Here is a 25,074-nt window from a genome sequence, read left to right on the forward strand (position 1 = left end):
CTGCTAGCTGTGGTGGCCTCAGACAAGCCACACAACTTCTCTGGGCCTGTTTCATCACCTGTGAAAGGAAAAGGTTGGAGAGAAGATATTGACAGGTCCTTCTCCAACACTAAGACACTTAGAGTAGATACATCATAGCCAATAAAATACAGTAAGATGTGCAGTTATTTGACTTGCACATTCCTAATGCTGGACAGTTTTGCCAAATCTGAGGTTTTAGGTTGGTTCAGGCCTACTTGGGTCAGTTGTCCCTAAGGGATAACTTTGAAATCCTTGGGAAACTAGGATTTTTCTAGACTCCTCTGTCCCTCTGGAGATCAGAAAGATCAGATACAGGCTGGACACCAGGCCACTGAACACTTAGCAGAACCTGTAGAGGCTCCAGAAGTGACTCGGTCATCCGATGCCCGACTCATGTCTCAGGGAAAGTCCCCAAGTTCTCCCTGGGTTCAAACCAAGCCCCACAGTTAACAGAAGTAAATATTTACTAAGTACTTATCATGTGCCAATTCAATGCAAGGTACCAGCAGGAAATGAAACAAGAAATGCTTGATGTTATCTCTGTCCCTGTGGAACTAAACAATACAGCTGGAGTGAGATGGTTAATATACAGCAATTAACCAGACAGCAGATTAAGGCAGCACATTGCCAAGCACTGGATTAGGATCCTAAGTGCTATATGAAATCAGGAAAGGAAAGGATGATTATGGAGGGGATGGTGTGGGATGGGATGGAATGGAATGTGGGGGGGTGGTGGTTGTAGTTGCAGAGAAGATGGAACCTGAATCAGGGTCTTGAAAAAAGGAGAATTGGGATTAGTCTCAAGAAACCAGTGAGTTGTTCCTTATTCTGGTTTTAACAGTCACCAGCTCAGAGCAGAAAATATGAAACTACCACCTACTTGGAATACAGGAATGCCAGCAGCTTATCCAGAAGGTGAAGTTTCCCACTGGCCTCGATCAGGTGACCTCCAATTTCAAAAGGCTCTGGTTCCACACCTGGAAAAGAAAGAACCCACTCCCCGTAAGTGTGTCCCCAGTCAGGGCAGACTGAACAGAAAAGCCGATAGCCGAGGCTACAGAGAGGCCAAGCTCCTTCTAACTGATAAAGGGCCCAAGTCTCATATCTCTTTGAGGCATTTCATAATTATTTTTTACATGACGATCTCAGCACTGCCTAACACCAATCACAGAGCCTGGCACACCCAATATGCCTAAGAAATGTTTACCCAAGGAAGAAACCCACTCTTTAGGAGGCTGATGCTAAAGACCAGAGAGACCCAAAATCGACATCTTCAGGCTCTCACTCTAGAAGACAAATCAAGAAATAGGCTTAGATGTATAAATGAGTCATTCTCAAGGTGGGGATAGTAGAATAACCTGGAGGGCTTCCTTCAAAATCTACATGTTCCCAATGCACCATCTCAAAAAAAAAAAAAAAAAGCTCTGATATGCACCTAATTAAGATTCTGTGACATTTTAAAACAATTCATACTGCTACTTGGCAAAGACTTCCTTAAGATGACTTGGCAAACCCTCCACACTGATCCTATCAGTAACAGAGCCCTCAGAGCCACAAAAAGTCTGGAATGGTCCCAAAGGCTACCAATCAGAGTGAATTTTAAAAAAAAAATTTTTTTTGAATGAACATGAAAACACTACATACCAAAATGTATAGAATGCAACTAAAGTAGCACTTAAGAGGGAAATTTACAGACATCCATAAGATGAAAGGGAAGCAGCAAAGGAGGCTGAGAAGGAGCAGATGTAAGGCAGGTGGAAAAGCGAGAGAAAGTATTGTCCCACAAGCCAAAGGATAAAGGTGTCTCAAGACGCAATCAATTACGTCAAGGTTTTGAGAGGTTAATTAAAATGTGAACTGACAACTATTGGTTGAGTCACTCGGAGACCACTGGTGAACTAGGAATGGTAGTGATAAAAGGCTCAACAAGTGGGTTCAAGACCAAGGGACATCCAATCATAAAGAAATGATCGGATAATGATTCACTTTGTTATAGAGCAGAAACTAACACAACACTGTAAAGCAATTATACTCCGATAAAGATGTTAAAAAAAGAAAGAAATGATCAGATAAATTTAGATTATGAGACATCCCACAAAACAACCTGCCCTGATTCTTCAAAAGTATAAGTGAATTAAATTTTTCAAAAATGACAAAAAGGGCTTTCCTGGTGGCACAGTGGTTGAGAGTCCGCCTGCCGATGCAGGGGACACGGGTTCGTGCCCCGGTCCGGGAAGATCTCACATGCCGCGGAGCGGCTGGGCCCGTGAGCCATGGCCGCTGAGCCCACACGTCCGAAGCCTGTGCTCCGCAATGGGAGAGGCCACACAGTGAGAGGCCCGCATACCGAAAAAAAAAAAGACAAATGCAATGCATGATCTATGACTGGATCTTGAATTTTAAAAAAAGACAGACACGAGACAGATTCACAGAAGTATACACATTATTTCCCATAAGTTTTTACATGACACAGGGAGCTCTCCTAAGGAAATGAAGAAAAGACCCAGAAAAGTGGCAAAATTTAAACACTTTTCTATTGTGCTGAACAAAGAGAGGCAAGTGTGAAAAAGGAACCACACTATGTGGGAAAGGCTAAGGAGAATGAGAATTGTGTTTAACAAGGCCTATTTGTACAGAATTCTCTCATTCTCCAATTTCTGCCCTTGAGTATAACCATGTCACTCTCCTCCCAGCAAAGGGAGGAGGTCTTCATGGTGGGAGGGGATGGGGGATGGATATGTTATCCTTTCTGCACCTGCTGTTTTGGGGGTTGGATTGTTTGTTTCGTTTTTGCTGTTGTTTCTTTTTTAAGTGTCTGTAGCTCAAAACAATAAAAAAATGTAAATCAGATAATGTCAGTCCTCTGATTAAAATTCTCCTGTGTTTTCCCATTGTATCTAAAATAAAAATAAAATTACTTTAAAAAAAGAAAACAAAGTCATAAGGGATGTTTAGGAGACAACTGAAGAAATCTGAATATGAACAATACATTAGATAACATCAACATAAAAAATTAACAGGAGAAAATGGGGGAAAATAGACAGTAAGTATAGGCAAATCTTTTGAAGAATTTTGCTGTGAAGTTGGCCACAGAAATGACAACGAAAAGTAATGTGGGAAAAAAGGGCACTGCCTCACCATCAAATAAATATGGGTGATCCACACACTTTCGAAGCTGGGACAAGACATTCTGAAGTTTAACTTTCTTTGCCATCTCATTTTCAAACGCGTCTGAAATTTAAAAAAGAGAGAGAGAGAGATGGACTACTGGACAACAACAGAAAAAACCCTGTAAGTTTCCATACATAACCTTATTCATTTCAATAATATATCTTTCAAACCTATTATTAACTTCCCAAATTTCACTGAATCACATTAAGAATTAATAGCACATCGATATAACGTTTTCTTAACCATCACCTTGTTTCAAGAAAGAAGCCTAACTATAAAACAAATTCAGGGGGTACTTTGTTACTCTTTTGCAGAATTCTAAATTTCCTTCTTCAACTGCTATTCTGGAGCCAAGGGACAAAACAGTGCAAATTGAGAAATCTGTCTGTCCCTATCTCTCCCTTCCCAGTCCCGATTCCTTCCAGATAGTATTGGGCTGGCCAAAAAGTTCATTCGGATAATGTCTTTCAGAAAAACCCAAACGAACTTTTTGGCCAACCCAATATGATTTAACCGAAACGTTTTGCAATGTGTTAAATATGTGTCAGGATAGGAAAATGAAAGGCATGACTGGGACACCTAGAAGAGTCTGCTTAACTAAAGGCAATAAGGAAAACCAGGAGCAGGGGGATGGGGAGGAAATTTCACAAATGCACCAACCAATAAAGTCTGAGTTATATTAAAGATACTCTGCAGCTGACCCGAATATTATTCAGAATACAAAATTCCATCCCATAGTCTTGCTATACAAAGTGAGTGTGATTATAAAATATTTCCTTGCATGCAAATCACATCCTCATTTAGTTTCTAAATGGATAAGTGCCCTCTGATTACCTAGGTCTTTCATCAAAATGGCCTTGTAGTATTTTTTCTGCAGTGCTGACATGCCATGGTATATCACTACTTCCGTCTTCTTGGGAAGCTCTGTGGCTACCTCAGCTTTCACTCGCCTCAGCAGAAATGGCTGCAAGAGTTTGTATAGTTCACTTGCTGTATGAGGGAAACACACACACACACAAGAAGTGTGGGACAAAAGCAAGACCAAGGCAATGAATTACTAGAGAACATACGACAGGTTTTTTTTTGGTTTTTTGGGGTTTTTTTTTTTCGGTATGCGGGCCTCTCACTGTTGTGGCCTCTCCCGTTGCGGAGCACAGGCTCCGGACGCGCAGGCTCAGCAGCCATGGCTCACGGGCCCAGCCGCTCCGTGGCATGTGGGATCTTCCCGGACCGGGGCACGAACCCACATCCCCTGCATCGGCAGGCGGACTCTCAACCACTGCGCCACCAGGGAAGCCCACAACAATTTATTTTTGTTTCTCATTTTCATGCCAATTCTGGGTTCCAGGCCAGCACGGTAATTTTTCATAGTATTTCTTCCTTCATTGGGTTCTTCTTTCCAGCTCCTTCTGATTTTTACTAATAATCTCATTTGCACAGAGCTAGTCTGTTTCCAGGATACTTTTGCATTTGATCAGTATAACAGCTCAGAAATGTAGGGCAATAGGTAATATTGTCTCTATTTGTATAACTAAGTTAAGTGAAGCTCAGAGGAATTAAACCCCTTATCCAAAGTCACACAGCTGGCTCTAATGTTGCTAGCACTCAAACTTAGTTCTTTGACTTCAACGCCCTTGTTCCTTCCCCAGCTGTCGTGAACTTCGAAAACTAGCCTAAATTGGAATTCCACTGCATGTAGGATTGCCAGATATGGCAAATAAAAATACAAGTGCCCAGTTAAATTTGATAAACAAATAATTTTTTTAATATCAATATGTCCTGTGTAATATGTGACTGGGTGTCATATATTTTATCTAGCAACCCTAAATATGGGAACAATCAGAGCAGGCTCCCCAGGTAAATTTCAGCCTGTGGTGTGGCGATCTCTGCTGTGAGGAGCCTTTCCAACTCACACTCACCTAGTACATACATACCCACTAGTTGGCATGCCTACCACTTGCTTTGAATAATCATCCTGGGATAATATCACAGAGGTAGACAGACAATCCTATGAGGCAGGGGGCAAAGGTGCAAGAGGAAGACTACAAATGGTGACTGTACAAACAAGGAAGGCTTCCCCCTGTACTTCCACCACCATCCATCCCAGACTTTTGGTTTTGGTGCAGTGTTAAAAGAAACACCAGTGCTGTGGAAAGCTGAATGACAGTTTCAGACTACAGCACCCGCGTACTTTTCTGCCTCAGGGAGTAGCGTGAGAAGTTAACAATGTCCTTATAGAAATTACATGTTGGAAAAAAAAGGTCTGCAAATCAGCAGATATTATTGCTTCTGAAAATGACCCAAATAAGCACGACTATAGCATCATGTAACAAACGAGTAAGAGAATCATGAATAGCAGGAGTTGGGAACAGCAGGGGGGCTCTGACATCACCTTACCTTTGTACGGCTCTGTATCTCCCTGGAAGGTGTCCTTTGGTTATCGATTCTCTTTCTTTTCTGTCTATAACCCTTATGCACTAGGGAAGTCTCTGGGCCACACCTCTTGGGCATGATTTGTAAGAAGGGAACTTACCTGACTCAGACTCTTTCTCAATATCCTGGTAACGCTGAATGAAATCGTCCACCTGCTCCTTGGAAAAGAGATCAGGCTCCACAAAACTGAGGAGAGAGTAGAGCTCTCGAAGGCTGTTCTGGATGGGAGTTCCGGTCAACAGGAGACTGAAGACGACTGAAAACTCAAATATATAAATAAAGAAAGTGAAAAATCCATAACCCTGGAAAGCAAGACTGAGTTACCCATCACAGCCTTTACAAAGACAGGCATGATTTAATGAAATGACTAAAGGGACATGAAATCAGAAGGCTCAGGTTCAAAATGTATATAACTGTTTGATGTAGGAAATAATACCTCTTCAGTTTCGACTATGAGAAAGGGTAATAATCCTGTGAAGGAGATACCATTATAAGGTAAGTAAAATCACATTTTGAATGCTAAAGTACTGCATGAGTATTGAATACGGGTACTGTTATTCAATCTATGTGGGAATTCAAGCACACAGCATATACCCAAGCAGTTTGGGAAGCCCAAAGCAATAGCAGCAGGACCCACCACTATAAGCAAGAAGCAAGAAGATCTCTTTTAAAAGAATGTCCTTTTGTAAAACTTTACAGGTGCAGCCAGTGCAAGGCATCAAGACTTCTGGACATTTCTGGACCATACAGAGTCCAAAATGGAAACAAACTCTTTAAATTTTGAGCAAAAGACGGGAACACCAAGAATAACAGACTAATGAAGTAAAAGGTTAGGAAAAACAATAACAACAGATATTAGGTAAAGCAAAGGATAACCTCTGAACTAACATTAACAAGAACTTAGACCACTTGAGTTAAATAATACAGCACAAAGAGAAAGCCATATCCTATGTACATATGTTAATCAAAATACATTAGGTATGAGTGTATGTATCTATATAGATACACATATACACTGCACTTTGATATTTAAAGTAATATATTTTTATTTTTTGAACAATATATATGCCTATTTATGTTTGGGTATACACAGCACTGCAAAGGACATGGCAGCATATACACCAAATGTAACATATGCAGTGGAGTAGGATTTTTGGTAGCTTTCACTTTTCTTCTTGTGTTTCTATATTTTGATTTGGGAGGGGGTCATCAGAAGATACTGCTTTTGGGAATTCCCCAGCGGTCCAGTGGTTAGGACTCCGTGCTTTCACTGCCAAGGGTGCAGGTTCAATCCCTCAGGGAACTAAGATCCCACAAGCCACACAGTGCGGCCAAAAATTTTAAAAATTAAATTAAATTTAAAAAAGGAGACAATGCTTTTGAAATAAGGAAAGGTGATAAATGAAACGTCACAATCAATTAAAATTGATTTCAAAATCTTTTGGGGGGGCACTCTCCCTTTTTTCGTTTCTTTTTAAATTGTCTAATCAATGTCCATTCATGCCTGCTCTGCTTGTAGGACAGTGTTTTCATAGTAGTTCAACAATAAAGGTTTCCAATAACCAAATCACATTTTTAAAATATGTGCTCACCAAGCAAAGAACTAAAGTGACTAAAATAATGAGGTCAACAAAGATAATCAAGGTTGTCAGTCACTAAAATCAACTTACACTATCACATGAGTTAACATTTTTATTCAAAGCAGTGTCCATTTTGGCACCAAAACTTATACTTGGGAAAAAAAAAAAAAGAAGTCCAGAGATGGGGCTTCCCTGGTGGCACAGTGGTTAAGAATCTGCCTGCCAATGCAGGGGACATGGGTTCAAGCCCTGGTCCAGGAAGATCCCACATGCCTCGGAGCAACTAAGCCCGCGTGCCACAACTACTGAAGCCCACACACCTAGAGCCCGTGCTCCGCAACAAGAGAAGCCACTGCAATGAGAAGCCCGTGCAATGCAACAAAGAGTAACCCCCCCTTCGCAGCAACTAGAGAAAGCCCGCGCACAGCAGTGAAGACCCAACACAGCCAAATACAAATAAATAAATAAATTTATATAAAAAAAAAAGTCCGGAGACAATTTGTTTGTGTACAATATTTTGTAAACATTTTTGTATAAAATATTTTGCAAATATTTTCTACATTATTAAATATTCTTCTGCATAATTTTTCATGGCAGCCTTACTTTGTAAGTGTACTGTATATGTATAGCATAAATTGTATAACCAATTCCTTATATTCACATTTAGGTTGCTTCCAACTTTTACAAACAAGCTCAAAACACCATTAGGAAGGAGGAAAAGGCAGTACCCTTCTCCCCACCAATCAATAAATATGAGTAATCAGATATAGAGAGCAGACTTGTGGTTGCCAAGGGGAAGGGGGGTGGGGGAGGGATAGACTGGGAGTTTGGGATTAGCAGATACAAACTATTACACATAGAATCGATAAACAACAAGTTCCTACTGCATAAAACAGGGAACTCTATTCAATATCCTGTAATAAACCATAACGGAAGAGAAAAAAAATTAAAATTATTAAAATGAGTGTTTTTTTCTGACCAACTAGTGGTCTGCAATTCAAACCTCACCTAAAAAGGAATACTTAGATGATGCAGAACAATTTCCTCACTTAGCCCCTCTGAGCCTTAGTTTCCTTATGAGTAAGAAGAAAAGGCTCTGGAGCCGGCAACAGACTTTAGCTTCCCCCACTCCAAGCTCAGGGTCCTTTTACTACACCTGCTTCTCTTCTCCCATTGTAAATCAGTAAACTGGCATGGTAGTTTATGAAGCAGTCTCTTATAAGGTTAGGTGCCAGGATATGACCACCTCTTGGGAAAGAGATACTGTTATGAGTCCCTAAAAAGAACATAAAGGACATTACAGAGGGGCCCCCACTAATGGACAGCAATCTTTGAGACTGTGCTAATAATAGACAGTGGCCATATCTGCATTAACACTAAAAACTGCAACTTTTAGCCAATAAATATAGAATTAAAATCTAAGACTTTCTCCAGAAGACCTCTAAATTTATTAATTGATCTATTTTAGGATAGGGACCAAAATTCAGTGACGGTCCCAGACATTCACATGTGGGGGTCTCCTGAACGAACAAGCCTTTACTAGGTCAACAAGGAGAAGGGCACTTCATACTCACAAGCTGTTCCACTGGCTCCTCAGAAAAGAGGGCATATCTAGGGCTACAATGACATTTCTCATCTATTTTGCCGGAATGGTGCCAGAGATTAAGAGAATAAAATAAGATCAAGGGTGTCATACTCAAAAGTATGACAAAGACAGGAGAGATTGGAGGGACTATTCAACGGTGTGAAATCAGTCTCTTCACGACTCCGTGAACTGTCAAATTTTTTAAACAGGTAAATGGGGGAGGGGTACAATATGTCAGATAGGTTTGTTACTACAGACAGAAAAACTACAGTAAGATTATTTTTAAAGAAATTGCCTCTTTGAAGAAGATCAAAAAGACAGTTGAGGGCTTCCCTGGTGGCGCCGTGGTTGAGAGTCCGCCTCCCGATGCAGGGGACATGGGTTCATGCCCCGGTCTGGGAAGATCCCACATGCTGCAGAGCGGCTGGGCCCGTGAGCCATGGCCGCTGAGCCTGCGCATCCAGAGCCTGTGCTCCGCAACGGGAGAGGCCACAACAGGGAGAGGCCCGCGTACCGCAAAAAAAAAAAAAAAAAAAAGACAAGTTGAAACATTTCCAAAAGTACAATGTATTTTCCTGGGGTAGAGTCTTACTCATTTGATAACCAGATTTTAGTAAACATCACCTCCTGTGTAAAAGACAAGAGGAAGAAGTTAAGCCATATTAAGTACTACTTCTGTCACCATAAATGTTCACTGAGCCCTGCAGAAATCTCACTGAAAAAAAATATTTCAACTGAATTGGCTTTATACAGGACTAAACTAATATTTTTTAAAAGGGAGTTATATAAAAGCTAAGAGTATCCTGGGAGTTTACCTCTGAAAGTGTCTTATGCAGCAAGGAGCTTTGGTTTTTCAACCTGTGAGCTTCATCCACAACAAGAACACTCCAAGAGAAGCTGTGAGGGAAAAATCCAAGCTTTCAGTTTTATGTAACTCAAACATATATCTCACAACCAAAAGTCTTACTACAAAACCATGACTCTTGCTAGGAAGACTAACAGCAAGTCCATTCTATTAGAAACACACCCAAATTGCCTCCTTATCTGAGAGCTAACCATGTACATAAGACAATCTGGATAAGGTAGTAAAATTAAGGAAATTTATGGGAAAGGTCTATGCATTGAAGGCAGAAAGAAAGGAGTTGGAGATATAAAGCAAAAGAAAACACTTATGACCACCTACTATGTGCCAGACACTCAGCTTGGGGCTTGAGGTATGTTATTTAAACCAAAAATATAAAGTGAGCAGTCATTATTGCGCCCATTTTACCAACACAGAGACTAAAGCGCAGAAAGATAGATGACTTGGTCAAGGTCATAAAGCTAGTATGAGGCAGAACTGAGCTTCAGACCCAGAAGAAAAGCCAAGAGACACTGGTGTCACAGTAGCTAAAAGAGTATGATTTTAAGATGGGGACGTGGCGAACAGGATCAAAGGTTACAGACAGTAGGATACATCATTGGCTCTGTTAACGTGGCAGTCGTTGGTAGCTGTGCCAGAGCACTTCTGCAGCATAACAGTTACGACCACAAACTCTCAAGAGGCTGTAGTCATAAAAGCACATCCTCTGCATATACTCCTGGGAAGCTGTTTTTCCCACCAAAAAAATTCAAAATGTGGAAAAATATGTATGTATGAATATGTTCCAAGCTCCATTATTTAAAACAGCAAAAAAATTGAAAATAATAATAATAGGTCCAATAATGGGTGACGAAATACAGCATTTTAAATGATAAATATGATTATGTTATAATATACAGGCCTCTATAACTAAAAAAGGTATTATATATCTTTTTCACAAATGTGAAAAACATGCAAAAGATAATAAAGTGGAAGTTATAAGGTTTTTTATTTCATTTGTAAACATTCTATACTGCCATTACATTATTTTTATACTTAAAAAACTAAATGTATATACAAGTAAAGCAGAATATTGGGAAGACAGTAGGTATGGAAATAAAAATCCCTCAAATATTAGAGGAAGATATTGAGCAGAGGTTGGCCTTACGAGGAGGAAGCCTTCTTCCTCTGAGGCCACAAAGAAAATCCAAAACACGGGTAAAAATCCAGCAGGAATTGGGATCATTCCTGCTGGGTAGCAAGACCAGGGGCTGCACTGAAGGATAACAAAGGATAAGAGTGCAACTGATGTTGGACACTGGTCACGAGATAAGGTGTGAAAGCAGCTGCAGTACAGTGCCTGGCTCCTGTCTGAATTACCATTCAAAATAAATTAGGTATTAACCTATTAAGATTACTATGCCATTATTAAGGTACTAAGAACTAGATATTCAGGCTTTTACACACCGCAAGCATCCAATAAAGAGTGTATTCAATGAAACAGACTTCAGGGAGGTGGATCTGGGCTCAGTGAAAGAAGGAGGTCAAGTCACTCATCAAAGGACATGCCAAGGGATGTTCCCTGGAGAGGATGAGGCAGAGGGAATTCCAGCACTGAACAGAAAGTGGGACAAAGTAACTTCTAATCCCCTTGATCCAAAGATTTTGTAAGTCTGCTGTCAAAAAATTTTCTGATTTTTCATATTGTTACATGCACAGCCTCAGCTCTCTATGATGAGCCTCTTTAGGGCAAAGATTACATTACACTCCCTGGCTGTTCTCAGAGTGTGCAGTACAGTAATACAAAGTATAACTTTGCCAAATACATGAACCTAGTTGCAGGGCAGGAATAAAGAGGCAGACATAGAGAATGGACTTGAGGACACGGGGTGGGAGGGGGAAGCTGGGGCGAAGTGAGAGTAGCATCTACATATACACACTACCGAATGTAAAATAGTTAGCTAGTGGGAAGCAGCAGCATAGCACAGGGAGATCAGCCTGGTGCTTTGCGATGACCTAGATGGGTGGGATAGACAGGGTGGGAGGGAGGCTCAAGAGGGAGGGAATATGGGGACATGTGTATGCATATGGCTGATTCACCTTGGTGTACAACAGAAACTAACACAGTACTGTGAAACAACTACACTCCCATAAAGATCTATTAAAAAAAAAAGAACAAATCTGTGTTCTTAGAGTTCACACTAAGTAAACATTATAGATGTCTCTTTATTATTTAGGTTCTTAAATTCACCTGGAATGGATTGAAGGCAGATGATCTAATATAGAAAGACTGTATTTCTGCTGAAACTGTGAAACTCCAGTGCACCTAGATACTTTGTAAAGCTCTCTTATAAAGAAGCTCCCCAGCACTGAGTGGTGGGTTTGGATGTCTGCTTTGCCATTTACTAGCAATGTGCCCTGAGATGGGTCATCTAATCTCTTACCTTTCTCATCTATAAAACAGATGATAATACCCACCTTAGGGTTTTCATGAAGATTAAATAGGATAATTTATGTAAAGTACCCAATAACATCTATCTCCCAATCTTCTTGTCTCTTGAGACTTCCAATATATTGCCTTGTATTATGGATATCTCTACCCTTCTTACCCCTCTACTGGAGTTTATGTCCTCTTAGCGTCACTCTATGGTTTACTTTCCTGGTATTGCTGATAACTCCCAGAACAGTGTCTTTCCAGGGGACAGATCTTCAATAAATATTAAGTTGGATATTAATAATAAAAAAGAAGTGAGAGGGAATGCATATCCTTTTCCTAAGTAAGGTAATATGCTTACTTAAATGAAACTTAAGTGAAACAAAACACTAGATGGAAGTCATGAAATCTATGACTGAGCCTTTAGTGTTTCAAAATAAGATGAAAATAAAAATCCAACTCAGAAGAACCTGGATAGGAAATAACATTCAAAATATTGATAAAGCACTTTGAAAAGTTTCCAAATATTAAAGACGCAAACCCCACCTAACCATGTCATAACTACACATGCCATGGAGAATGAAACTCTGTCAACATAACTTCTTATTCACCTAAAACTAGCTCTTGTTTGATTTACATGGTGACTGTTGTCTTAACCACATACTGCAACACCTCATCCCTATTGCCAGGTAGTACTAAGAGTTACATCTACGTTTCCTGTACTTCACGAGCTGAGGAGAGGCCTGAAAGTCAATTCACTGGAAAGAAGTATACTTAAAAATCCCTTTCTAAAAAGCTAATTTTATAGCACTCACCGCTCTTTTAGGATACTTCCAGGAAAAGGCTCAAATAATTCACCTGCTGTGTTGCAGTAAAATCTCCACACTGCAGTCCTGAAAGGTGTCTGTGCAAGTTGTGATGTAAAGAATCTAGTATCTATTAACCACCCACCACGTATACCTTATCTTATTTAATCCTCACAACAAACATCCAAGGTAAAAATTTCATTATCCCCATTTTACAGATGAAGAAGCTGAGGTTCACAGAGGTTAAGTAATGAACCCACAGATTTACACCTAAAGAGTAGGGGGTTAGACTGTAAGACTCCTGCCACGCCGCACACCAGATAAGACTCATGGATGACACATCAGGAAAAAACACAAAGTGCTAAAATGTGAAGTGAAGAAATGACTTTCACGATACATTTAAGACAATTTCTGAAGTAGTGCAACATACTCACGACTTTAGAAACAATGCATCTTTCAAGCAAATCTGTAAAATTAAGGAAGACACATTACAAAGACTGATATTGATATAACTCTGATATTAATAAGCTAGCTTTTTATTAACTCTCCTAAACTACAGGATTTAGCTAAGTCTTATCCATTCACTACATAAGAAACTCTGAGCATAACTTCTAAGTAGCACCATCTTACAGACAAACAAAGGGAGGCATGAATGAGTGGAAGGTCTTGCTTACAGTGACCTGGACAGTCTTAGCTTGAAGAACAAGGACTTAAACAGGGACTGGAACTAAGTGTCCTCCTTTCCCACCCTCCAGTAACAAGAGATGATGCCTCAGCCCAAAAAACCCTTTCCCCTGCCTGCCGGCCTCCTTCTACTCATCGGCCAAGAGGCAGCTCAAGTGGTACCTAACTGGGAAGCCTTCCCCTTTGATCCACCAGGGCAGAGAGGGAGAAATAGCCAACTAACTTGGAGCACAATGGTCTTTCGCTTCCTTTGCTCACAGCTTCTCTGTGAGAATCTAATAAAAGTAGACCTTCTTCTCAGAACAATATGAACCCTCAAAAAAAAATTAAATATAATTCCAGTAGATTCTACAACTTCTAAGGTCCCAGGTTAAGAGTTCTGGCTGTAGAAAAACAAACAGATACCTCATAGGTAGTTAGCAGCACATGAAAATGTGACTCCTTCCTTAGGTCTTGCTGTAGGTGGGCTCTCTCCTCCTTGTCACCTGAATATGTTACACAGGAAAGATCTGGAGCAAATCTGAATCCAAGAAAAGAGGTAGATGAACACAAACATAGAGCCGTGGAAAAGGGGTGCACATCTGGAAAATTACTTTTCATGGAAGGACTGCAGATGTGTAGACCCCAGGATGCCCTGCAGTCAGAATGAGTCCTGGGACCCTGAAATCTTACCTACAGTAATGGGTAAACCTAAGGGTAAGTCCCCGTGTGAAGAGGGAGACGTGTCAGATAAACATCTAAAAGGGCCTTGTGTTAACTGTGAAAAGAAAACTATTTTTCCACATTCGTTACTTTATATGAAGTGTCACTATATCACTATGAAAAAGATGGTTTCTTCCTTAGTTCAGCAAAATTTACTAAAAATGAGTACTGACCTTCAAATTGACAAAAGGTAACAATAACATCCATTGGACCCTCCCCCATCAGATCCTCAGTCTCTATCTACACTGCCTCATGTCAGAGTTTTCTGGAAGAAATAAACTCACTGCTTAGGACAATATGTTGTTTTATCATTATTTCACATAGCACCTAGAAAACAAAACCTTAATGTGAAGAATAAAATTTCAGCCACATCTTCTCTTGTACCTCTCAATCTCTTCTTTCCAGTTGCTCAAAACAGACAAGGGACAAAGAATCAGAAATGGTCCTTCATCATTTAATCTTCCTGCCAAGTAAGTGAAGAAAGCAATAGTCTGGAACACAGAAAAGGAAGACGGTTTTGACCACATTTCCACATGAGAAACAACGATAAAGTTCCCACAACCTTGTAGAGAACACTTACAATCGCATCAAAAATAATCAAACACAAACACAAATTGTTGTAGAAGACTTGCTTTGCAAAAAACAAAAATAATGTACAATCCTCCACACATTAGGAGAGTCACCCATTCCTAGAGTGAAATCAGGTAAGCCTCAATATGACTGCCAAAGAAATTTATGGTACTCAATTACATCAACAGTCAACAAGCAATGGTACTCAAAATTTATGTAACTGAGCCTTTTATACAAAGGAAAACATCAGGAAAGACAACAGACATCAATGAAAACAATGCAAATGATGCACAAGGTCAGGAATGCTCTAAAAACATAAGGCAAGAAGTATCAAGACTTGACTGCAAAGAGGCCCAACCATGTGGTGGCCTCTTGCTGTTGGCCAGGATCTGCCAAGAGACAATGTTTTCCTTCCTCCCTCCATGTGCATTGATGGTACACCTTCTATTTACCAGGCACTATTCTGAGCTCTGGTATATAAGAGTGAACAAAACAAACAAAACTCCTAGTTCTCCTGGGGCACACATTCCAGTGAGGAAAACAAACAATAATATAGCCTCATAAACTCACGTCAGGGTCTAAACTGAAAATCTTTGTAAAGCCCAATAGCCTATTTTAGGATATGGCTATACACACGTTTGACTTTTAAATTTTCTTTAAAAGGTTGCTGTGATATATAGAGAAAATAGCACTCTTTTATAAAACAGAAAGTTTGAGGGCCCACCATCCCCAACGGCTGAACTGTTTCTTAGAAAAAATCTATCCTAAGGATATAATCCAAAATCCTAAGAAAGCTATACAAGCCCAAAAATGTTCACATAGAGGTTAATTTAAATATCACAAAAGAGGGGAACTCTCCATTCCTCATCTGTAGAACATTCAAGTAAATTACGATCAATTCTCTTGATGGACCATTATGCAGCCAATAGAAAATAATCACTGTGAAGAATATAAAATATAAAGAATATAAAATGGAAAATAACAATGACTATTAGATTAATAAAATGCAAACTATATGTGCACTATAATTTCAACCATGTAAAACACATATTGCTATTCATGATTATGGCTAGAGTGCTATGGTTACAGGTTTTAACTGATAATACATTAATTTCATAATGGAAATATTTTTCTTTTTTAACTACCCATGGCTTCCCAGCCCGGATTGTGCCCGGACAACCACCCAGTAAGTATTTACTGAATTAAAACCATTCTGTTTAGTTTTTGCTGAAGACACTATTTAGAGAAAATTTATCCTTTATTATCTTAAACCAGCTATCTACAAAACAAATTTGGATTCACTACTGGATTCTTCCAAACATTTAAGGAAGAAACAGTAACAACTCTACACAAACTCTTACATAAATCTGAAAAGGAAGGGATACTTCTCAACTCACTTTATGAAGCCAGATTCACCCCAATACCAAAACCATACAAAGACATTACTCAATACAAAATTACACAGATGCAAAAATTCTAAACAAAATTTTAATAAGATGAATTTGGAGGTGTGATTTTTAGGGCACTTAAAGTAGAGCTATATGAACACCCTGGGAAAGGCAAAGGACAAGTGGAATTTGCTGGCCCTGAATGAAGTCTGGGCGATTCCAATGTCCATGGCACAGGAGACTGCAAAGAGGGCTCTGTACCTGAGTACAGGAGTCCGTTAGCCTCCCTCCCAGAAACACTGGGAAACTTACCTTTGTTCCATAGCTCTCAGTTCAGGAATATACTAGAACCAGAATTATTGCCTGAGACACCTGAAGGTAATAAATGAGGTACCTGGGGCTACCATGCTGGGAGGTCATACTGTATCCTGAATAACCCCAAGATTGATGAGGTACACCTGGATTAGATTAAGGCGTCTCCAACACATGGTCAGCCCAGACTCTGAGCAGAACTGCTCCAGCTGGATGTTTACGGATGTGAGGTTAGAGGGGGCAGGTTAAGCTTCTAAAAGGATTAACGAGAACTTTACTCACTCTGTGGGTTCACTGATGAAACCTTTTTGGAATCAAGAAACCTACAGTTCCATGGTTTCTGCTCAAGTTGCCTCTGCTGTGTATCCTGACTGCACTGACTTTCTTTGGTACCTTATAGATGAATAAACCTTGTGTGATGAACCCAAGGAGTATCTGTGTCTGGACTTTTCATCAATCCAAGCCTACCACTGACATCTGTCAACATGAGCTGCACTGGTGATCATCCTACTGGAAGCATCAATCTCCACATGCAACCTCTAATCAATGCCCAAGGAAGTCACATCTAATTCTCCAGGTGTCTAGACTATATCTTACGATTAGATGGCCAAGGCATTTTGGAAAACATAGAGTATTTCCTCTGTACTTCTGTAGCATGGCAGAGAAATGGGAATTAGCCCCATCACCCACTGAGGAAGGGAGACTAATATGAGAAATGATCCAGTTATCTTAACTACATAAAATATTACTAAGGAGGGCAGCGTCAATTTGATTCCTGGGACAGGTATATTTGCTTTATATAGAGAAAAACCCTGCCCATTAATTGTAATTCTATATGTCAAGGGATAGATAAAATAAAGGTAGTGACACAGTTCAAAACCATCCCCATGATGAGAAAAGTCAAGTCCAACGTCGTGATCTCTTAACAAAGGTTCAGGCATTTTACCTCTTAGTATAAAAATACATACCAACAGCTGGCAGCTAAAGATAGTAATGAGTCGTGAGGAGGTACTTCAGTAGAGGTAAACAGTACTCACTTCACAGTAACATACCTGGCAGGTCTTACCCAAGCCCATCTCATCTCCCAGTATGCAGCCATTCTGACAATGGAAGCGTTGGGCTAGCCAGTTGACTCCCTCCAGCTGATAAGGGCGTAGATGGATCCCTAGAAATAAAAAAAGAAGCAAGTCCAAAGAGCAGACATTTAAGCATACGCACAGGCTATGCTTAAGACTCCGACTAAAGAACACAGCCTAAATTCCCATACCCCAAACCTTACTGGCCATATCCTTTGCTGAGAAGTTACAGATATGCAAATATTTGCTGACTTCCTAACTACTTTTTGAGCAGACTTAATCACCACTATAATCAAAGCCCTAAAACAGCCTGTCAGTGTTACAGGATCAACTTGACAGTTGAGAAAGTCAGCCTGGGATTGGGCCTTTAGACTGCCTGAGTCTCATGCCTGTGTCCATTCTAGGAAATGAGGTTTTACTGATGTGATATAACAGCAAGCAACACATGGACTGTACATGTGTCTGCCTGCTTAATTGCAACGATGTAAATTTGCCCTCAGGTGCTAAAGGAAAAAAATCAAGACAGGACTAGATAAATCATGCTTCAATCAAGAAGCAGTGCTGTTAAGAATGGAAACAATGTTACATAGAGGGTGTTTTAACAGTGCACAGGGACAACAGAAAATGTCTGAAATCCACATAGAGCTTCGGGGGCCTCTCTTTTCTCTCTCTCTCTTGATAAAAAAAATCCAAGTTCAGAGAACAGCCATATCTTTGGGAGACGGAAGACCCCAAACATACTTTATAGAAAAACTATTAACAAAAGTACAACTCTGGTTTGAACTCATGACATTTAAAAAGAAACTAAACAATATATAATTGTAGAACATTAAAAAGATTGATGAATTATTTTTATTAAGCACTTACTAAATACCACGGTGAGTAGTAAACACTGTACATAAGTTACCCCACTTAATGCTGATAATGATCCCATGCACTAGGTATTATCCACATATTGTACATTAGAAAATTCAGAAAATCAAAGAAGATTAAAATGTTAAATCTGGAGACTTCTGCTTTGGGGAAGATGGAGATGTTCTTTTCCCCATTCCTCTTGCTAATATAACTAAAAATCCTGAATATTACAAAGAAAATGAACATAATAAGATGACTCTGAAAAGGTGGGGTGAAGAAGGCAGACTGGTTAGTAACCTCGAAACCCAGCAAACAACACAGTGATGAGTTCCCTGGGTTTCTTTTGGCCTCATATATCCAGACTTAGAGGTGAAGAAATTGGCCACCCAGAAATGCCAATGGACATAGAAAGAAAAACAAAAAAAGCCCACAAAAGCCTACTCCCACTAGCCAAAGGAAAGGGACAGCCTAGAGAGACAGAAAATGTAAACTTTTAGACAATAACCACACCAGTTAAGCCAAACACCATAGGGAAAAAAACGTGGCCCACCCACATCAGCAAAGGCCAAGTGGGAGCCTAGACCTCCACCCTCAAGAGGCCGTAATGAAGTTCCCCAACATCCCCAGCAGGAAGGTACCAGAGAGGGCTAGGTAGGGAGCCAGGATTTTCATCCCCACTCACCAATAATGAGGCCATCCCCACTCCATTTCTCCCTCCCATGCAGGTCAATGGAGACCCCATAGTGAGCCTGGACTTCTACCCCTACTAGATCTTATGAGCCCCCTCCCCAACTACCCCTAGAAATGGTGTCAAAGGAGGCCCAGTGGAGACTCAGGACTTTTATCACTGCCTAGAGGTAATGAGACCACTCCTACCAGTGTCAGTGGGGACCAAGTTGGGAGCCAGTACTCTCATTCTCACCCAGAAGTAAGGAGGAACCCCCTCCCTATCCCCACGTATCAAGAGAAGCTCAGGGCGGGGAGCCTGACTTCTATTTCCACCTGGTAGTAACAAAGCAGCAACCCCCCTTCCCCTGTCAGAGCAGCATGAAACAGACAATTGAATGGAAGGTTTAAATAAGATCCTGAGTCTCAAAACATAAGACAAAAATTTCCAGGTTTCAATAAAAAAGATCATACATTATACCAAGAACCAGGAAGGTTTCAAACTGAATGAAAAAAGGTAATCCACAGATGCCAACATCCAGATGACACAGATGTTACACTTATTTTAAAGCAGCAATGATAAAAATGCTTCAATAAGCAACCATGAACAGGCTTAAAACAACTGAAAAAATAGAAAGCCTCAGTAAAGAAACAGAAAGTCTCAGCAAAGAAAAAGAAGATATTTAAAAATACAATAACCAAAGTAAAGAGCTCAGAGAACGTACTTGATAGAAGAATGGAGAGAAGAAAGAATCAGTGAACTGTGAGACAGAACCATAGAAATTACTCAACCTGAACATGGAGAGAAAACAGACTGAAAACAAATGAACAGAGCTTCAGGGAACTGCAAGTCTCCAACAAAAGAACTACATTCATTCATTGGCATCCTAGAAAGAGATGAGAAACAGGACAGGGCTAAGAAAGAGTACTCACAACAATGGGTGAAAACTTCCCACATTTGGCAAAAGACCTACAGATTCAAGGTGAATGAACTTCAAACATAATAAAAGAATAAATCCAAAGAAATATACACCAAGACACATCATAATTAACTTCCTAAAAACTAAAGACAAAGAAAATATCTTGAAAGCAGCTAGAGAAAAATGACATAAGTTACCTAGAGGGGAAAAACCAGGAGGCCATTACCCCAACTGTCAGCTCCAGGACCCTACTGCCTCAGCTGCAATCCATACCAGCAAAGCGGATGCTCCGTACCCTACCCAGCCCCACTGAGGTTAAGAGTCATGGCCAAGAGAAATGTAGAAAATTAAAATCCCTCAGGAACTACAGCCTTTCTCCCTCACTTTCCTCTTCCAAATCTTCCACAGTCATCTGCTAGGTGGGAGTCAAGTCACATGCACAACACAACTCCAGGCAAGTCTCAGAAATGTAGTCTTTTTCCTTCTAACCTCTAGGAGGCAGTAAGGCATGCTTGGGGGTTGGGGAAGAAAAAAATTTGAGGGACTTCCCTGGTGGCACAGTGGATATGCCCCTGTGCTCACACTGCAGGGGGCCCAGGTTCAATCCCTGGTCAGGGCACTAGATTCCACATGCATGCCGCAACTAAAGAGCCTGGCTGCCACAACGAAGGAGCCCACAGCCACAACAAAGACTCGGTGAGGGACTTCCCTGGTGGCGCAGTGGTCAAGAATCTGCCTGCCAATGCAGGGGACACAGGTTCAAGCCCTGGTCTGGGAAAATCCCATATGCCACAGAGCAGCTAAGCACGTGCGCCACAACTACTGAGCCTGTGCTCTAAAGCCTGCAAGCCACAACTACTGAGTCCGCATGCCACAACTACTGAAGCCTGTGCGCCTAGAGCCTGTGCTCTGCAACAAGAGAAGCCACTGCAACGAGAAGCCTGCGCATTGCAACGAGGTGTAGCCCCTGCTCGCCGCAACTAGAGAAAGCCCGCGCGCAGCAACGGAGACCCAGCACAGCCACGAACGAATGAATGAATGAATGAATGAATAAAATAAAATAAACTCCAAATGGATTAAAGACCTAAATGTAAGACCGGACACTACAAAACTCTTAAAGGAAAACATAGGAAGAACACTCTTGGACATGAATCACAGCAATATCTTTTTTGACCCACCTACTATAGTAATGGAAATAAAAATAAAAATAAACAAATGGGACCTAATGAAACTTAAAAGCTTTTGTATAGCAAAGGAAACCATAAACAAAAAATGATAACCCTCAGAATAAGAGAAAACATTTGCAAATGAATCAACAAAGTATTAATCTCCAATATATACAAGCAGCTCATGCAGCTCAATATCAAAAAAACAAATAACCCAATGAAAAAATGAGCCGAAGACCTGAATAGACATTTCTGCAAAGAAGACATACAGATGGCCAAGAGGTACATGAAAACATGCTCAACATCACTAATTATAAGAGAAAAGCAAATCAAAACTACAATGAGGCGTCACCTTACACCGGTTAGAATGGGCATCATCAGAAAATCTGCAAACAATAAATGCTGGAGAGGGTGTGGAGAAAAGAGAACCCTCTTGCACTGTTGGTGGGAATGTAAATTGATACAGCCACTATGGAGAACCGTATGGAGGTTCCTTAAAAAACTAACAATAGAATTATCATATGACCCAGCAATCCCACTACTGGGCATATACCCTAAGAAAACGATAATTCAAAAAGACACATGCACCCCAATGTTAATTGCAGCACTATTTACAAGTCACGGAAGCAACATAGATGCCCATCGACAGATGAATGGATAAAGAAGATGTGGTACATATACACAATGGAATATTATTTAGTCATAAAAAGGAAGGAAACTGGTTCATTTGTAGAGATGTGGATGGACCTAGACACTGTCATACAGAGTGAAGTAAGAAAGAGAAAAACAAATATCGTACATTAATGCATATTTGTGGAATCTAGAAAAATGGTACAGATGAACCGGTTTGCAAGGCAGAAATAGAGACACAGATGTAGGGAACAAACGTAGGGACACCAAGGAGGGAAAGGGGGGGTTGGATGAATTGGGAGGCTGGGATTAACATATATACACTAATATGTATAAAATAGATAACTAATGAGAACCTGCTGTATAGCACAGGGAATTCCACTTCGTTGTACAGTAGAAACTAACACAACATTGGAAAACTACTATACCCCAATTAAAAAAAAATTCGTAGCAATAATAAATATTTGATTCCAAGGATATTTTTTAGTATTATTTAAAATAGCAAAAAAAGAACCTAAATACCTAAATAGAGTGGCTGGCTAAATTACAGCACATCCATACACTGAAATAGTCTGTATCTAATAAATATGATACTGAAGACTAAATGATAATAAGGAAAAAAATTATGGTTTCCAAAAAGTATGTACATGAAACCCCATTTTTGCACTTCTCCCTCAGTCCCTGCTCCACCCTGGAAAAGAAAGAAAAAAAAATTACATACACACATATGCATGCACAGACCAAGGACTAGCAGGATAGATAATAAGATGTTAACAGTAATAGGATTATGTATATTACTGTTTTTTCTTTATGCATAAAATATTATCCTAAATGATTTACAGAGAAAATGTACTACTTGTGTCAATCAGAAGGAAAAAAAAAATCAGTAACCATGTTTAACCAACTCACAAAGAATAGTTTCTAAGAATATTAATTTATTCTGGCAAATAGAAATAGGAATTTCAAGTTATAAGATTAAATGGGGGCTTCCCTGGTGGCGCAGTGGTTGAGAGTTTGCCTGCCGATGCAGGGGACGCGGGTCTGTGCCCTGGTCCGGGAAGATCCCACATGCTGCGGAGCGGCTGGGCCCGTGAGCCATGGCTGCTGAGCCTGCACGTCCGGAGCCTGTGCTCCGCAACGGGAGAGGCCACAACAGTGAGAGGCCCGCGTACCGCAAAAAAAAAAAAAAAACATTAAATGGTTATTCCTCTGAGTATACCTATCTTCTAATTTTTCTTTCCCCCCACTATCCACTTATCCATGCCCACCACCAAGCTTCCACATTTGTCTATTTACTTCTTCATTCACTCACTCTAATTCATCCAGGCAAACTTGCAACCTCTTATCTATCTTCTCAATTTCACTACAGTAACAGCACTGGTCCATGTGTATATTTCTCCAAGTGTATTACCGACAGTCCAGTACCAATGTGCACATTAGAACTAGGCTTCTCTCACACATAGTATCATACCCAAAAAACATGCAAGGAAATAGGCAAACACACAAATAATCACGTATAAACTTTGGCTCTATAAACATATAAACTTTACACCAAACTTAAAAGCATCAGTCTGTAAATTCATATTTAAGTTGGAAACATACTCCTCACAGACACAGAGATACCATTTTCATAGACTCAGAGCCTCAAGAAGGGAGAGTTCTTTCTCTTCCACGTCTGTATCCTACCCATTTATCTCTTCCCATCCCTCTTCTAAGTTGGACATAGAACTGACCCTTTTGTTTCATTCATAACAAAACCTCACACTTCCTTCGTATTTGGCACACAGTATGAGTTCAATAAATACTTGTTTATATTTTTGAAATCACTCAGACTCCAGTCTAGAAACTCTAGGAGAGCAGGGCCCACATTTGTATCCTCATCTCTGCACCTAACATCTTGTAGCATGTGGCTCTCAGTAGCACTCAATAAACAATGAGTTAACGACTATATCATTATTATTGATCCAAGAGTAAAACAGTTAAGGCACAGCACTGCGTTCCCCATTTTATAAATAAAATGAAATGGGAAAGGTTAGGTGGTGAGTCAAGAGCAGGCCGGGAAATAGGACCTGGGTCTCTCCATCCTATGACCTCCATCCAGAGATGCGGTCTGCCCCCCTGCCTGCAGATCTCAGGGGGATTCAAGTTTTCGCGCTTCAAAGTTTCTAGGGAAAAGCTACTATAAATAAAATAGCTACATGCAGTAATGAGTTTATGAACTTTGCTTAGCTGCATACTTCAAATTAGAGCTTTGAGGGAGAATTAACCAGTGGAGTATTATCAAAGAAATGCGCGCGCACGGTAAACGAAGAAGAAAAGTGAAGCTTGGATCAGAGTTCTGATAGTTTTACACAAGCAAGTAGTTAAACCTCCCAAGCCAGGCCTCCAAATCCACCGGAACAGAAATTTTAAACCCACACCCTTGGGGCGCCAGGACGCCCTCCGCTTCTTCGGAGAGGACAGTCCTACCTTCCGGACAGGGGCCTCACGAAGTTCCCCCTCCCCAGGGCCAGCGTGCCGGGTGGCGGGGGCCGCGGGCGGGCCTCGCTTCCCTGCCGGGAAACACATTCCTCCCGCGTCCGCGGGCCCCGCGCGCTGCGCAGGCTGGGTAACGGCTACCTGGCCCCAGGCGGGGTTCCTCTCCACCCAGCCCCACCGCAGGGGCGAGAAGGGAAGGCCCTGTTGTCCGCGGGTTAAAAACCCACAAGACGGTCCACCCGCGGCGCCGCCGGACCGTTCCTGGCGCCGGGTCCCGGGCCGGGAGAGGAGAGTCCCGAAGAGTCGGGCGGCGTAGCCGGAAGTTCCCCCGTGGCCACTGACCTGTCAGGCCCCACTGCCGCAAGTCCTGCTCCTGCACCCGCGCCGCCTCGACTCGGCTCTCGCTCTGAAGAGTCTGTAGAAAGCCGGGCATGCCGCCCTCGCAGGTCGCAGCACCCTCACGCTCCATCCAGCCACTGCGAAGCTCCGCCCTACGCCGCCCCGCGCGCTTCCTTCCCGACGTTCGCGGCCTAACCCCCGGCCGCCGCCGCCGCCAGAGGGCGCGTCCGGCGCTGAGGTCTGGGCGCGGAGAGAGCCGGAAGGTATCCTACCCGCTGTTGAGGAGCGCTTGCAGCCGGGTGTGCGTGGGGCGGCTCGATTCTCACAGTTTATGCCCTCTCTAGGCGACTGATGACCTGAAACGCTCGTCACTCACTTATTATTTAATCAACATTGTCTGTCATGTGCCAGGTGCTC

General features: G+C 41.2%; 1 protein-coding gene across 5 annotated transcripts in view; it reads right to left on the reverse strand.

Annotated features, from left to right (window-relative positions):
• The window catches only part of CHD1L (chromodomain helicase DNA binding protein 1 like), a 50,981-nt gene extending 26,167 nt beyond the window's left edge, over positions 1-24,814 (reverse strand). For 4 of the 5 annotated variants that reach the window (XR_002173110.3, XR_002173109.3, XR_012333490.1 and 1 more), the window contains exons 1-10: positions 24,661-24,814; positions 17,565-17,692; positions 14,642-14,748; positions 13,961-14,075; positions 13,306-13,337; positions 9,606-9,687; positions 5,726-5,888; positions 4,027-4,182; positions 3,160-3,252; positions 902-998 (exon numbers count right to left, since the gene is read on the reverse strand). Coding sequence is in view for 2 of the 5 variants with exons in the window: in XM_019919619.2 (XP_019775178.1) it covers positions 902-998; positions 3,160-3,252; positions 4,027-4,182; positions 5,726-5,888; positions 9,606-9,687; positions 13,306-13,337; positions 13,961-14,075; positions 14,642-14,748; positions 17,565-17,692; positions 24,661-24,787 (1,100 nt within the window). In the remaining 3 variants the exon portion in view is untranslated. The remainder of the gene's footprint in view (positions 1-901; positions 999-3,159; positions 3,253-4,026; positions 4,183-5,725; positions 5,889-9,605; positions 9,688-13,305; positions 13,338-13,960; positions 14,076-14,641; positions 14,749-17,564; positions 17,693-24,660) is intronic. The other variant, XM_019919620.2, reaches the window with a different exon arrangement.
• Between the last annotated feature and the right edge of the window lie 260 nt (positions 24,815-25,074).

This window comes from Tursiops truncatus, chromosome 1 (genome assembly GCF_011762595.2).
Source record: "Tursiops truncatus isolate mTurTru1 chromosome 1, mTurTru1.mat.Y, whole genome shotgun sequence".
NCBI classification, from domain to species: Eukaryota; Metazoa; Chordata; class Mammalia; order Artiodactyla; family Delphinidae; genus Tursiops; species Tursiops truncatus.